General features: G+C 39.3%; 1 protein-coding gene across 2 annotated transcripts in view; it reads right to left on the bottom strand.

Annotated features, from left to right (window-relative positions):
* The window catches only part of IPO8 (importin 8), a 50,632-nt gene that overhangs the window by 13,872 nt on the left and 21,567 nt on the right, over window positions 1-15,193 (bottom strand). For both annotated transcript variants that reach the window (XR_014492974.1, XM_083366809.1), the window contains exons 13-20: window positions 14,065-14,154; window positions 13,197-13,362; window positions 11,902-12,062; window positions 9,740-9,865; window positions 9,367-9,433; window positions 7,757-7,882; window positions 5,296-5,393; window positions 1,118-1,213 (exon numbers count right to left, since the gene is read on the bottom strand). Coding sequence is in view for 1 of the 2 variants with exons in the window: in XM_083366809.1 (XP_083222935.1) it covers window positions 1,118-1,213; window positions 5,296-5,393; window positions 7,757-7,882; window positions 9,367-9,433; window positions 9,740-9,865; window positions 11,902-12,062; window positions 13,197-13,362; window positions 14,065-14,154 (930 nt within the window). In the remaining variant the exon portion in view is untranslated. The remainder of the gene's footprint in view (window positions 1-1,117; window positions 1,214-5,295; window positions 5,394-7,756; window positions 7,883-9,366; window positions 9,434-9,739; window positions 9,866-11,901; window positions 12,063-13,196; window positions 13,363-14,064; window positions 14,155-15,193) is intronic.

Genomic DNA, 15,193 nt, shown 5'->3' with positions numbered 1-15,193 from the left:
GCCACTATTATATCCCAAAACGTCTGCAAGCCCTAAGTTCTGCTATGAACTATCTTTACTTTACCCATCAACCTCTCATTGCAGGAGTTGGGTTTCATTTTCAAAGCTTGAGCATCATCTGATGGGTGAATGCAGAAAATAAAACTTTCTCATCAAATGAAGAGCAACTGGGGTGTGGGGAGGAAGCCTCCAACTTTTCCCTTCCTCAGTTCTTCTCCGAACTAGGTGACTGGTTCTTTCCCTTCTTCGTCCCACCAATGGTCCTCCTTCCGCACTTTCAACAACTTCTGAATCCCTCTGACTAGCCTTCAGGCATTTGTGGAACTTGTCAGGAATCTTTCCCACACTCTTCAGATCTTTGTAATTGCAGTGATGTTTAATTTTTCTATTGTTACTGAACTCTGACTGAGGAAAGACACGCCAGAAAAATTTTAAACCCATTTTTCTGATGGCTCAAACAAGGGAGAAGGGGAGAATAAGGAACTTCTCGCAAGCCAAGCTGGATCCTAAATAGGAAGACAACCCCATTTGTTGCAATTGCATCAAAAGGAAAAAAAATGCCTGTCTACAAAGAGCAAGCTTCACCCCTCCTAAATCCTTTTTTCTTTTTTTCTTTTTTTTAATTTTATTGAAAAGTTTTTCAATACATTTTATCAAAACAAACCCTCCCCACCCCCAACCCCCCTTCCCAACCCAACCCAATCCTTTTTTCTTAAGGCATAAAAAGGTAAAGGTAAAGGTTCCCCCGCACATGCGTACTAGTCATTTCCAACTCTAGGGGCCGGTGCTCATCTCCGTTTCAAAGCCAAAGAGCCAGCGCTTGTCCGAGGACGCACGGAATGCTGTTACCTTCCCACCGTAGTGGTCCCTATTTTTCTACTTGCATTTTTACGTGCTTTCGAACTGCTAGGTGGGCAGAAGCTGGGATGAGTAATAGGCGCTCACTCTACTACGCAGCACTCGGGATTCGACCCGCCAAACTGCTGATCTGATCGACAAGCTCATCGTCCTAACCCACTGAGCCACTGCGTCCCTTTCTTAAGGCATACAAGTCTCCAAAATTCTGGCTGAAGCTTACAAACCAGGCAAAGGAAAAAAAAATCCAATCAATAATTACCTGATCAATACCCCTTCCTTTGCACTGCAGTATAATGATCTCTAAGAGCTTGGCTGCGTGGCACTCAGCATCTTCACCTGCATCACCACTTAGGACCTACCAAAATAATCAAAGACCATTTTAACCCTTCAGATTTGTTGAGAAAATAGACTTTTTTCCCCCTTGGTGGTAAAAAGAATGTTCCAACATAATCTTTAAAACGTTGTTTCGCTGAATTCATGTAATATTTGACACACCTTTTCTGAATAATCTATGAGACATTTGAATGAGTAGCCTGACACCTGAAATTACTAGATAGAAAAAAAATAGTACTGTAATACAGAAGTGCCAATTATGTGACTGATTTTGAAAACTAGGTAAGGTCATTTCTGATCAGTACATGGGTGGGACACAATAATTCCAGGAGAGTTGGCTAGATTGGGAATTTGAAAAAAGAACATCCTGGAAAAAGGCAATAAAAACTTTTCCTATAAGAAAACATGGAGTCACCACAACTAAAGTTCAACTTCAAGGAATTTGTATGGTATATTAAAATAAGACACACAATTGTCCTGTCCAAGCATTTTGCCCTAATAATGTAAGTATTTACATTTACAAGCAGCAGTACTACTCAGGCTGTTTCTATTTCCAGTATATGAAGTGAAGAGAAAATGTTGTCTAGTTTATTTGAATTTGACAGATTTCCAAGGCACTATACACTTGTTTTGCCTAAATGTCTAATCGGGATTAGAACACTGAGAATTGGTGATTTTCATGTTTCCACAATGGGCTTCCGGTTTGCGCACGCGGCGCTTTTGGACGCACAGGGCAGAGCTCCCTCTTTGCTGTCCAATCCTACTTCATTGGAGGACCCTGAAAAGGGTCGAAAGGCGCCCTGGAAGGGCGACCACCGCAAGGAGACTCTCCTGTGATTGTGGAAGAGCGGCAGCCCACCGCTTGAATCCAGAGCAGCTCCTTTTGGCCCAAAGAAGAGACCGGCCATCAACATGGCTGATCACTAAGTTGCTCCCTGCCGAAAGCCAAAAGCACCATCTAGCACAACGAAGCAATCTGGAGGACCTGGGTGAGAACTTTCCTTTTCTATCCCCCTAACTGCCTGCCTGTGAGACTTTTTTGAAAACTCTCCCCCCCTTTTTTTTTGAGAAAACGGCTTCTCTATACCTGGGGGATCAACATTTTAAGCCTTAAAGCGTTGAAGGAAGAAAAAAAACACCAGCTGATTAAACAAAGAAATTAAATAATCTCATTCCTACTTACTAAAAATCTCCTATTTTTGTGGGGATCTACTACTCTATTTTCTGTTTAAGATGTGAACTAAGGAAAAAAGAATGGACTAACTATATAAAAGCTTTATATTAATTTGGAAAAATAAAAGAAACTTTACAACTTATTCTATATGCTACTGATGACATCCTGTGGCTAAACTTGGAATTGCAAGTAAACCTTTTGCTTATTTTGAGAGTGGACAGTTGTCCTTGATATTATCTTTAAAGACAAGTGTGGGAACACCTGGCACTGAAAACAATTTTTAGAAACATTGGAGGTGGAAAATTACTGACTCTTATTAAAATAGCCTCCATGGAAGGCTTAGCTGTAAACACTATGGAAATGGATGATTATATCCCACCACTTAACTACAAATTGATTTTGGACACAATTTTGGGTATAACTGAACAAATTAAAGCCAAAATGCATGATAAACCTGACAGCTCACAGCCACCAAACCAAACTTTGACCTTAAATGATGAACTGACAACCCAAAACAAGCAGAAGTGGAAATCAATACTAAAATAGGAGACTTCAAAGAGCAACAAACGCAGCCTACAGAGAACTTCGAAGTCCAAACTCCAACTTTAACTACAAAACTTACAACTCAAAAAACAACAATACCCAAAGAAAGCAACATTAAGAGCGAAGATATCAAAGGCCTCCAAATACAATATGTTGAGGATTCAGCTAATCAAATGATAACAACATCAGCTACTACTTACTACCTAACCCAGATGGAAACGGAACAAGATAAAGACCAGACTGAATTAATGACATTCATATCACAGCAAACATCAAAAATTGAGCTATTAAACCAATACTTCAATGATTATAAAGAGGACATTAGCTTGGCAAAACTGTCATTTGGATGGTCTCCGTGGATTCAAATAAGAGGTGGAGGAAGAAAGGGAGACACATTGGAGAACTTAAAACCACTAAGATGGAAGCCTGATTGGCACAAAAAGAAGGCGAGAGTTAGATTTAAAGACCTAGACGTGCCTCTTTTTTTGGGATTTGTAAAGACAGAACTTAAAAAATCGCTTTTGATGGACTAAGGGGAATCTTAAAAAAATATAAACTGATTCTATATTTAGGTTTTAGATTTTTAAAGGAAAACAAAATTAAGCTTTTAGGATAAAACTTTGAATTATACAATAGAATTTAGAATTTTATAATAGAAGATAGTATTTTATTAAGTGTTGAATGGTTAAGACAAAAACTTTTTTCTTTTCTTTAATAAATTGGTGATGTGTTAAGATGAAAATTAGATTTTACTGTTAAATCATAAGAATGATATGTAATGAACAATGTAAGTTATGTAGACAAGAGAATTATTCTTTACTGAAATAGGGAATTGTAGGTTACCCAAACAGTAAGTTCTTTTCTGCATATTATAGGCTACCTTAGAGTATTTTTATTGCAATTAGGTAAAACTTAAAAACAGGATTTTGATATGTATTAGTCTAACTATATTGAAAACTTTGTTAATTGACTAGCTCATAACTAGAACTGTATTAACTTAATTACCTTGACTATGTGAAAATTAAGGGAATCAGAGAGGGAATTTTTATTGATGCAACCTGAACTATCTACAAATAACTTGTTATTTGCTACTTTGGACTACCCAACCACCCTATCGCTTCACAAATATATATATACACCCCAATTCCTACCCTTAATCTTTTCTCTACCCTATTCCAAGTCCCCTTTTCCCTTTGTTAACCCTATAAAACTAATACATTTTTTTCAAAAAAAAAAGATGTTTCCACAATGGATGTGCTTATATTCCAACATTTTATTTATTTATATGACTTTTACTTATTCATCTTGAATACTGTCAAATCCACATAGGTACACAGCAGTTTACAAAATAATTAACAAAGACATCCATTAGCCATTAAAAATATCCACATTAAATATTAAACAAAAGTGAGTAATAACTAGTCAAAATTGATTCTACTGTTAACAATAAGTAACCTATGTATTTTTTTCAACTAGGACCAGCATTTTCCAAATCAGATCAGATCTCTAAGAACTGTTAAAAAAAAGGTTCAACAGGAATCAACGAATGAAGTGAAGCAAGCAAAGCCGCATTTTTCATTCTGTTCTCAGGTTCGATTTCTCAGATTTATAGAAGCCTAATGGAGCAAAAGTCCATTTAATCCAAAAATTGTGAGACAAAATCATCAATCCCCACACAGAGCAATCTACACTGCACAGAATAAATACTGGGCAGAGCCTCTCGTGATTCAGATGTAACTAATCAAGGCAGAGCCTTTTGCAGGAGGAAGACAACTCAGCTATCCATATTTTCCTCAGCAGGAAGCAAAGAGAACTCATATTAGTCAAAAGCAGCAAAAATAAAAATAAAAATCTAAGCTTCTGAAACCAAAAGTGACAAAAATATTCTTGTGAATGTACAATACGAACGGCAAAATGAAAGAAACTAAAGCGCTAGAAAGGGTTCCTTCAAACGGAAGAGATTCCCCTAAAATCCTGTTTAAAAAATGTCCACTTCTAAATTGTTACATAAACAGTGCATGCATACTGTCAGCAGAAAACAAGTCCTTGCATGGTGGTGTCTTGGTTATAAAAACTGGATAGTGGAGTCTTTTATTTGTTTCTGCCTTTACATAACTATATTAGACCCGTGTTTTACCACTAATAAGTCTTAAATATAAGTTTTCTTGCCCTAAACCAAAAACCTTAATCACTAAGCTGCATGTGCTAGAGAAGACTGGAGGTTTGAATAAGGTGAAATTAAAAACCGAATTATTATGAAAGCAAACCTAAGCATGTCTATTTAATGGACTTAAAAGAGTATTTATTCAACCATACTTTTCATTCACATTCTCGCATTCACCATGGAGACCAGGATGATTAAAGCCTGAGCAACTTCAAAAACTTACCTTTTTACACATAGCATAAATTATCTCCAAGTTTTTGGAATTTGACAATAAAATATCAGTATCAACAGTGACGTAGTTGTGCAATAGGGGCATCATATCTAGAAAGAGAAAAGAGTCCATCCGGAGAATGACATAAATTAATTTACCCTATGGAATGGTCCTTGCTTTATTTTATAATCACTAAATTCACTCATTGATAATTCTTTAAAATACTGTATTTAGTACATATACAAAGTCACGACGTGTGAAATGTATTGTAAAAAATATTTATTGCATTTATTTAGGCCCTCCTAAGAATTTCAGGAAAGTGTACAAGACACGATCACACATTATGCTCACAGAGACTCCAGATGACCTTTGTACCTCACCTGAGACTCAAAATCCCAATACAAACTTCCCACTCTCTTCATTACAATGTATCAAATAATAGAAAGCAAATAAAGGCAAAAAGGAAAAATGAAGGTAGCTAATATTTAGCTAACTTATACATAGCAGATTGTATTAATTTATTTTCTTGGCTAAACTTTCATTTTTATACCATTGCAGAGCTGTTGCTAGAAAGCTGCTTTTAAGAGAGGAAAAACATTGGGTCAACGCTGGGCCCAATGGGAAAACATTTCTTCATTCTAATCCTCCCTCTCCTCCAAGGGGAAGACCCATGGGAAATGTAGCAAGAGGATCTGAATGAATCTCTTCACCCAGGAGAGCTCTATCTGCATGCTAGGGCAGCAGGCACATAAAACCACCATTCCTAGCACATGCCTGAGACCATTTTTCCTCCCTTTCAAAAACAGAAACCTTCAACAGGCACAAGAAAACAGCCAAGTCTTCATGAAACCCAATTTTCTGGTGAAAAATATAAAAGAGCCTTGGTGGAGCAGTGGGCTAATGCCTCCTTAAGTAACACCAGCTGCCTGCAATTAGTGCAGGTTCGAGTCCCACCAGGCTCAAGGTTGACTCAGCCTTCCATCCTTCCGAGGTAGGTAAAATGAGGACCCAAACTGTTGGGGGCAATAAGCTGACTTTGTAAAAATGCCACTTGGGGGGGGGGGGCTGAAAGCCCTAATAAGCAGGCATATACATAGAATGAAGGCTATTGCTAAGCACATTGATTTGTGCTTCTTAGATTGTAAGCCGCCCTGAGTCTTCGGAGAAGGGTGGGATATAAATGGGATTTAAAAAAAGTGGGAATGGGTGTATATAAAAATATAAAATGGGGTTGTCCTCAAGTTAGAAGTACAGTCGTAAGTTTTGTGGTGGTTAATGGCCATTACACCAATTCATTTTAGCCAATAAATTCTTTTGTAGGAAGTGTTGTGACTCAGGGCCAGCCTGTGGTTTCGGCAGCCGGCTCAGATGTGTCGGAGGACTCAGATGAGGGGGAGGAGGACCGTGTGGGAGACGAACCGGTTGATGATGGCGTGGAGGCTTGGCAGAGTTCCCAGCCGGGGCCCTCTTCTCAGCTGCGTGAGCCCGATAGTGCGGAAGATGATGACCCACAGCTGGCCCTGTTCAAGGACGCCCGACGCAGGAGGCAGTCGAGCAGGAACAAACAAAGAAAGAATGTGGGACTCCTCGGGAGGAGGCACAGGGAGACCACGCCCTGAGCTCTCTATAAAAGGAGTGTTTGGGGAGGGGCTGGTTGCTGAAAGCAACTTTTCCGCTTGAGAAGACAAGCTCTAGTGTTTTTGTTAACTGCGTAATTAAATCTTGGCAGAAGCCTTTTAGCCTTGGACGCTCTCCAGTCTCTTCTTTTTGAATAGGGGTTTGCTAGAAGAGGGCTGGTTCAGAACAGGAAGCCAGAAGTAAATGCCAGAAACCAGCAAAAAATACAGTCATGTGATGTAGGATGCTGCAAGCAGCTGTAAATGAGAGACAGTTGCCAGGTGCCCAAAATGCAATTGTATGACCGGGGGGGGGGGGTTGTCGTAGGTACCTTTCTGGGGTCTACTACAACTTCAAACAATCACTAAGCCACTGGTCAATATGCAACCAGTCATTAAATGAGGACAACCTATACCAAATTTAGCATCCTAAGAATCTTGGCTTTTTTCCTTGCTTTTTGTTATCTAAGGTTTCTCATCTTGTAAATGACATAACGTAAAACAGGATAACTCTTAAAAGTCAGACGATTCACTGAATACATTTTGAATAGCTCAGCGGGCAAAACCTGAATACGTTCCTGATTTTCCCCACAACCAGCAAAATCTGATCCCAATATACCAATTTGGTCAACTTTGGCATTTTAAAGGCACACAACCCTACATTGGATACTTAAGAAAAACTAACCCTGAATTTATAGCACTGGGGGAACAAATCAATGTGCCTCCACGAAGACAAACTGACAATTGAAACACTCCATCACAACTTCCCAAACCACTACTAGCCAGCGTTACTCTACACTCCATTTATTCCTGCTATTGATCTGTGCTCTTTTCGAGCAAACTGCAAAGCTCATTACCTGCAAAGTACTCAAAGCAATCCTGTTGAAACACTTCATATAAGACACCCAGGAGGTGCCACATTTGGGGTGAAATAAGATGGCATGTCAAGCTGTATGCCAGAGAGAGAATTTCTTCATAGAACTCTGAAAGGGAAAGGGGGAATCAAGCAAACAGACAATAAGAGATATAGAAAGAATGCTGGCAAATGCCACCCAGCCTATTAAAAGCTATTTTAAGTGAATTAGAAAAGATTTGTGACATATTCTGACAACAACGTTCCCAGGTTTGGTGTGGAGACCAGCAGTGCATTTATTGGCATTGTAAAGCCTGGAATCAAAATATTGCATTTGCTAGATACCATCAAGGATATTTTAGTGGGACTAAAACAAAATTCCCCATGACTACATGATATGCCTCTAAATTTCCTTTAACAAGGAATAAATAATGCCTACAGGTTTAATTTCAGTTTACTGATGTGCCTGATATTATATGCATGTTTACTTCTAATTAAAGCGTATCTCAAGGTTTTTAGAAAGAAGGTAGGAATGATTTAGAATGCAATTAGGAAATCTTTCGAGAGACAGTTAGTTCTGAGGTAATATTATTTAAACTTAAACTAGTTTTCTTTCTCACTGCAGCACTTAAATCCTAAAATCCACTCTGGAGGACCAAGTCACCACTGGAGCAAATTAGGAGAACCTACAAACATGGTGGGAGAAGTGACCATAAATGGACACCTCTGCTACTCAGAAACACTTAGAATGGGATTCTACCCTCAGTGATATAAACAATATATCCCCACTATTTTAGGAATACCCAAAGCCATCCAGATTCTAGAGAAGAATCTGAAATATAAGCAGTCAGCTTTAGGAACAGGCTATTTGACAAAGGGTGAGATCACCTTCCTTTAAACCTGCGACTTCTCAACCTTTTTCCTACAAGAATGATATTTAATTATAGTCTTCCACAGCTGAAAAACTGTGCTTCAGAGATAACATCCTATCTAAAATCAACGAGCAGTGTTACAACATTTTCAGGGCTGCCACAAAGAAGATGGGGTCAACCTATTTTCCAAAGCTACAGAAGGCAAGACAAGAAACAATGGATGGAAACTAATCTAGGAGAGAAGCAACCTGGAACTTAGAAGAAATTTCCTAACAGTGAGAGCAATTAACCAGTGAAACAGCTTGCCTTCAGAAGCTGTGGGTGCTTCATCAATGGAAGTCTTTAAGAAGAATCTGGACAGTCATTTGTCTGAAATGGTATAGGGTCTTGAGCAGGAGTTGGACTAGAAGACCTCTAAGGTCCCTTCCAACTCTGTTATTCTGTTCTGTTCTGAAGAAGATTATGAGTCCAATGTAATTTGAACTGAAGTTCCAATGGCCAAGATCCACACTCTCAACTTTGATTCCATCATCTCTGTCCAGCCAGAAATGAATTGGCTATAGAACATGGTGCACTCAAATAATGAATGAACAATATAGTATGACTTTGGTTTAAGTCTAATCTAGATGGGGAAAAATGTGCAGGGAGCTGTATCACTTGTTACAGCAGGATAGAGAATAACTTAACTCTCTGCCACATTAAATAAGAAAGCAAATATTGCCCAGATGGCTTTTTAATGTACCTATTACATGTTTCTGCAAGACAAGACCAATGATTTGCAGGCAAATGTTCTCCAGCTGTTGAGTTATCTGAAGAAAAGAAAGAAGCCGCTTAAGTAAAGTAAAGAAAAAACAGGCAACTATTTCTTAAATAGGCAACTTCTCTAAAGCAAAGAGTTTTTCTAAAGTAAAGAGTCAAGCAAAAAGCCCTCCATATTTCAAATGTTTTATATTATTACTAGGTGAAAATTGCATGCCAAAGTGTCATACAGCTGTTAAGTCTACAGTGCCATCTCCTGGTTCACACTGTTTACGTCATTTACTAAAAGAATTTCTGTATCCTATCTTATTGCAAAAACTCTTGAATCCAGTTTTCAAATGGTTGAGAAGATTCACCTCCTTGTAATTCTGCATGACAGTTAGGATTGTGTCAATTGTATGCAGGATCCCCATGGCCATAACAGTTTTATCCTCCATTTCTTCATATTCTTCACTTTGAAGAACTTTACCAAAAATCTCTGCCTAAAGAAATTAAATGCAGAACATCAGATAAACTGACAACATAAATCACAAAAACTTTGCATCAACTTCAAATTTGCATTTTTGAGGTGTTTTTTTAATAAATAGAGGTTCCTTCCCACACACCCCGACACACACCATGAAACAACACAGACTTGTTCGTTCCTTTTGCAGTTCACCAGCAAATAAGCCATGTTAATGTCATTTTGCATTGCTTTCTGCTGCATGAAGCTTACTGTGCAACACTTAAAACAGAAGGGGGAAAGAAGGGAACCTATGTATATTTTGACACTATTGCTATTCTGGATAAAAATTCAGGTTAGGGAATATTTACTAAGGAATTTGTGTAAGAGCGAGATTTAAGATGTATGGGATTAAACTGTCAGAAAAACAAGCATGTGGCTAAAGAATCAAGTGAGGAAAAGAGGAGGATCCAGATGAGGTATTAAAGAGAAATTTCAGATGATTTTTTTAAAACCATTTTCATAATTAATACAGAAAATATTAACATTTGAAAATGATGTTCCAAAACAAAGGCAGTGCTGATTACAACACATTTGCAGGATTCTGAAAATATTCCTGACCCGATTAGCTAGCCCAGTGATGGCGAACCTTTCAGAGACTGAGTGCCCAAACTGCACTTATGTAAAGTCGGGTGCCAGGTGGGCGTGGCCCATTGGGTGGGCGTGGCCCATTGGGTGGGAGTGGCTGCAGCGGTAACGGCAGACTGGGTGGAACTAAAAAGTTCAATCAATCAATTCCAACTTTGCGAGATCTTTTTTTCCCCCACGAGAAATTGAAATTGAACCTTTTTTTTTTGCATATGGTGGCAGAGGCCTAAAACAAAAAGGTTTTATAAAACCCAGCTGAAGGCCTAGGACTGGGACGAGGGCCCGTGTGCCCGCAGAAAGGACTCTGCGTGCCACCTGTGGCACGCATGCCATAGGTTCACCACCATGGAGCTAGCCCCTCTTAAGCCAAAGCACAACATACTTCTACCACGTTCAAACTGCAAAATGTTTATTTGCCTGTGTAGAATTTAAATGCTAACTTTCCATGTGGGAATAACCTTGGGAAAGGGAGGGAAGAAAGAGTTGCTGCCTAGGGAATGATCACAGATGGAGGGAGAGTCTGCAGCTGCATAAGGGGCAGACAAGGAAACTCAGAAAGGATTCTCCCTAACTTATCAGGGTGTAAAGGAGACAGCAGGAGATTTCTGCTTTCAGACCTGCAAGATTCTGTTAACGTAGCCTTACAATAAAAGTAGAATTAGCTCATCTGGTTGCTTGGACTACCTAGGAAGGGTGACAATGTCAAGTCTAAGGATAAATAAAACATTAATAAGACATTACTTGAAGAAGCCTCACTTCACTCTCATTCTGAAGACTTCAGGGACGGAGGGCAGGTTTAACATGTTTGTTTTTTTCTACGGTGAATGAATGACAAATCTTTTTCTCCCAACAGGAAAATTAAGTCTAGGCTAATCTTCAGTAATCTAAAGCAGAGGTCACCAACCTTTTCATGCTGGTGGCCCAGATGGACAGGGAGTAGCTGGGCAATTTGTGTGCGCATGCGCGAACAGAGCCAAGTGCAAACAGGGCTGTGCACACCTTCATGGGGCTAGTGGCCCATTTGCATAGGTGCCCAGGCGGTAGCCACTGCTAGCAACCACATGCATGTGCAAACAGACTGCGCAACTCCCGCACCTGCTAGCAGCCCCATTTCTGCAGGTGCTAGCCACCAGGGCTAGCCCCATGCACATGCGCAAACGGGTCCACAAGCGCTAGTGCGAGTGGGTGTGAGTGCGTGCCCACGTGTGTGCACACTGGCCAGCCTGTCCCATGGCCCGGTGGCCAGTAGGCCATGGCCTGGTAGTGGGCCGCGGCCCATAGGTTGGGGACCCCTGATCTAAAGTGATAATTTGATCATTTCAGAATGGCTGGTACACCTCCCTTTGTAAAAACTATGTTTGTACAAGGGAACCAAAATATGTTTTACCAGTAACCTTCATCCAAAAAGGAATCCATGCCCTCACTTACCAGATGCTGCGTCATTTCCACAGCAAATGTTGCTACTTCTTGGCTGTATTCACAAATCAGTTTCTGAATTACATTGGTGAGATCATCATTCTCGGTCTCTCGAACTACAAGCAGCAGCTCCTGCATAACAGACCTGATGTAGGGCTTAATGTATTCCTTTGCTAAAAAAAAACCAAACATACATCCAAACATAACAGAGGAAAAAAATTAAAACAGACATAGTTAGTCCTGGACTCATGACCGCAATTGAGCCCAAATTTCTGTTGTTAACTGAGACATTTGTTAAGTGACTTTTACCCCATTTTACAACCTTTCTTGCCACATCTGTTAAGTGAATCACTGCAGATGTTAAGTTAGTAACATGGTTGTTAAGTGAATTTGGCTTCCCCATTGACTTTGCTTGCCAGAAGCTCGCAAAAGGGGATCACACAATCCCAGGACGCTGTGACCATCATAAATATGAGTCAACTGCCAAGTGTCTGAATTTCGATCACATGACTACGGGGATGCTGCAATGGTCATATGTGTGAAAAACGGCTGTAAGTCACTTTTTTCCAGTGCCGTTGTAACTCTGAATGGTCACTAAATGAACTCTTGTAAGTTGAGGACTATCTGTAAAATGGATTATGAGACAAATATCTGCTTGTCTGAGTGACCTCTTAGTCGCACTTGGTATCCCTCTTTCGTCTTTGGTAATAATGTTCCATATTTCTACCTGTTTATCTGCTTCTTCTTCACAAAATAATTGCATTAACAGGGAATGCTAGATTTGGAATCTAAAAAAATCATCCTATAATATAGAGATGCAAATAACTTCCATGCTATTGAACAAAAACCCTAAATTCATAAATTTACGAAGTCACTAGGAGAATGTACTTTGATATAAATGCAGTTGTTATTTTTAAAACATCTTGAAACTAGTATCTTTATATGCAGCAATCCCTGTCTTCAACCACATCTAAATGTATAATCAGTTAGACAAAAACTGAGACAAAAGGAAGAGTAAAAATAGGAGCCAAAATGAAAAAAGAAAGGAAGAAACAGGATGATCCATTCACTAAGAAAGGTGTTTGATAAGAAGAGAGGGAGGGAGGGAGGGAGGGAGGGAGGGAGGGAGGGAGGGAGGAAGGAAAGAAAGAAGGAAGGGCAAATGAATAGAGATAAGCAACAGAACATTAAAAGTGAGAATCATTGCGTAGAATAATTGCAGGGAAAGGAAATAAAAAAGATGGGACATGAAAGTAGTCCCTGAAGAGGAACTACAGTGGGCAATCAAGGAAAGTGAAAAATCCAACCTTGCTCCTGATAGCTTATCAAGGACTGAAGTGCAATGGCAGCTTCCACTTTGACAGGCATTTCTTTGTCTTCAATCAAGCTCTTTTTTGTTAGTTCAGCTGCATTCTTTAGATTGAGCTCATTGTGAAATTTTAAGGTGCTGAATGAACGGAGGGTCCAACAGGACTGTGCAGCACAAGAAAAAAAGCAAATCAGACGCTATTCAGGATCAGATATTATTTTAGAGAAATCATTTGTGTTTTAACAGTTCTGAATTTATTACATGTTATCATTATCAAGGCAGTCCTCTCATTGTTCAAGCAGCCCAAAAGAATTCATAATAAAGCAGCATTGAAACCAAAGACCAAGATTCAAAGAAATCTTTCTTTGTGCTCAAGGCATTTCAATGTAGAATACTATCCTTCACCTTCTATATGTAATTTAGAGGAAACATGGGAGAATGTAATAGTGATGAAGGAGTGGAAGTACCAGTTATGTTTTTTCTGGGTAACAGCAAATAAAATAATTACAACAACATAAAATGAGATGATGTATGAAACAGCAACCAAGATACCATCTCATGTGGCATTCTGGGAATCAGCCTATTAAAATGTTTAAATATACAGAACATTCTTTAGCCCAATCTTACAAAATCTTATGCAGGGTTCTGCTTCTCAATAATTATGTTAAAGGGAGGAGTGATTTTTGTTCCATTGTGCCAGACCTTCCAATCAAGCTTTACAGCGTGAGAATGAGTTTAATGAATGTGTATTCGGCTAAACACATTACTGTATTACCCCTTTTTACAATCAAACACCTAATTATCCCCATGCACAAGCTGGTAAACCCAAATCATCATGGAAGAAAACATATGTTCTAGTCACTTACTCTTGCTCTTAAATATCCAAGATTTGACATGAATAACGGAAAGACATGATTCTGCAGCATCAACTCCATCTGATCCTTGAACACACTTTTCTAATAGGGGTAATAATTAACAGAAGAAAAAAATGCCTTTGTCTCCATTTTTACGTGTAGTAATTCTCATGTAATTCCTAAATGGTTACGCCAGCTTCAAATTAATTTTTAGAAAACATCCCCATATCAGCAAAGAAAAAGATCAATGCGAGAACATAAAATTGAAACTACTCAAATAAAAGGATTTAAAATATCACACTACTTGGGTTATCTAACAAAATCCAGTGATGAGCCTGTGATCAGCCCAACCAAGTGAGCCTGAACAGGAATAATCTAACTCAGGGGTAGGCAACCTCGGCTCTTTTATGACTCATGGACTTCAACTCCCAGAATTCCTGAGTCAGCAGGAATTCTGGGAGTTGAAGTCCATGAGTCATAAAAGAGGCGAGGTTCCCTACCCCTGATCTAACTGATTGAGTAGATGGACAGAACCCTAAAGGGAATGAGTACTTGTAAAGGATGTTGCTTTGCCGCAACCAATTATCAAGAATTCTACAAGGGTATACAATCACAGCATAACCCAAAGCTGAATTCCTAATATGAGAATTAGCTTGAGATTTCCAAACTTGCATAGTTTCAGCACATGCCATGCAGATTATGAACCACTTTAAATTGAAGTTACAGACATGGACATTCACTGTCAGCACTGATTCGTCTGGCAGGAGGTTGGGGAATACAGAAATGAACTCAAACAATAAGAAAAATGTCTTGTAGCAGGGAGAAGAATGCATTGTTCAACCCGTGGACAAACTTAACCTGCAAATTTTATAGAGCCGTGGTGGCGAGCCTATGGCACGTGTACCACAGGTGGCACACAAAACGCTCTCTGTGGGCACGCGCGCTGTCGCCCCAGCCCTAGGCCTTCAGCTGGGTTTTATAAAACCTTTTCGCTTTAGGCCTCCGCCACCATGTGCAAAAAAAAAAAAAAAGGTTCAATCAATCAACTTCAAATTCTCATGGGAAAAAAAAAGATGTCACAAAGTTGGAATTGATTGATTGAACTTTAGTCCCACCCAGTCTGTTGTTACCACTGCAGCCA

Source organism: Vipera ursinii, assembly GCF_947247035.1.
Source record: "Vipera ursinii genome assembly, chromosome: 6".
NCBI classification, from domain to species: Eukaryota; Metazoa; Chordata; class Lepidosauria; order Squamata; family Viperidae; genus Vipera; species Vipera ursinii.
Note: the sequence above shows the minus strand (reverse complement) of the source record. Positions and strands in the feature narration are given on the sequence as shown.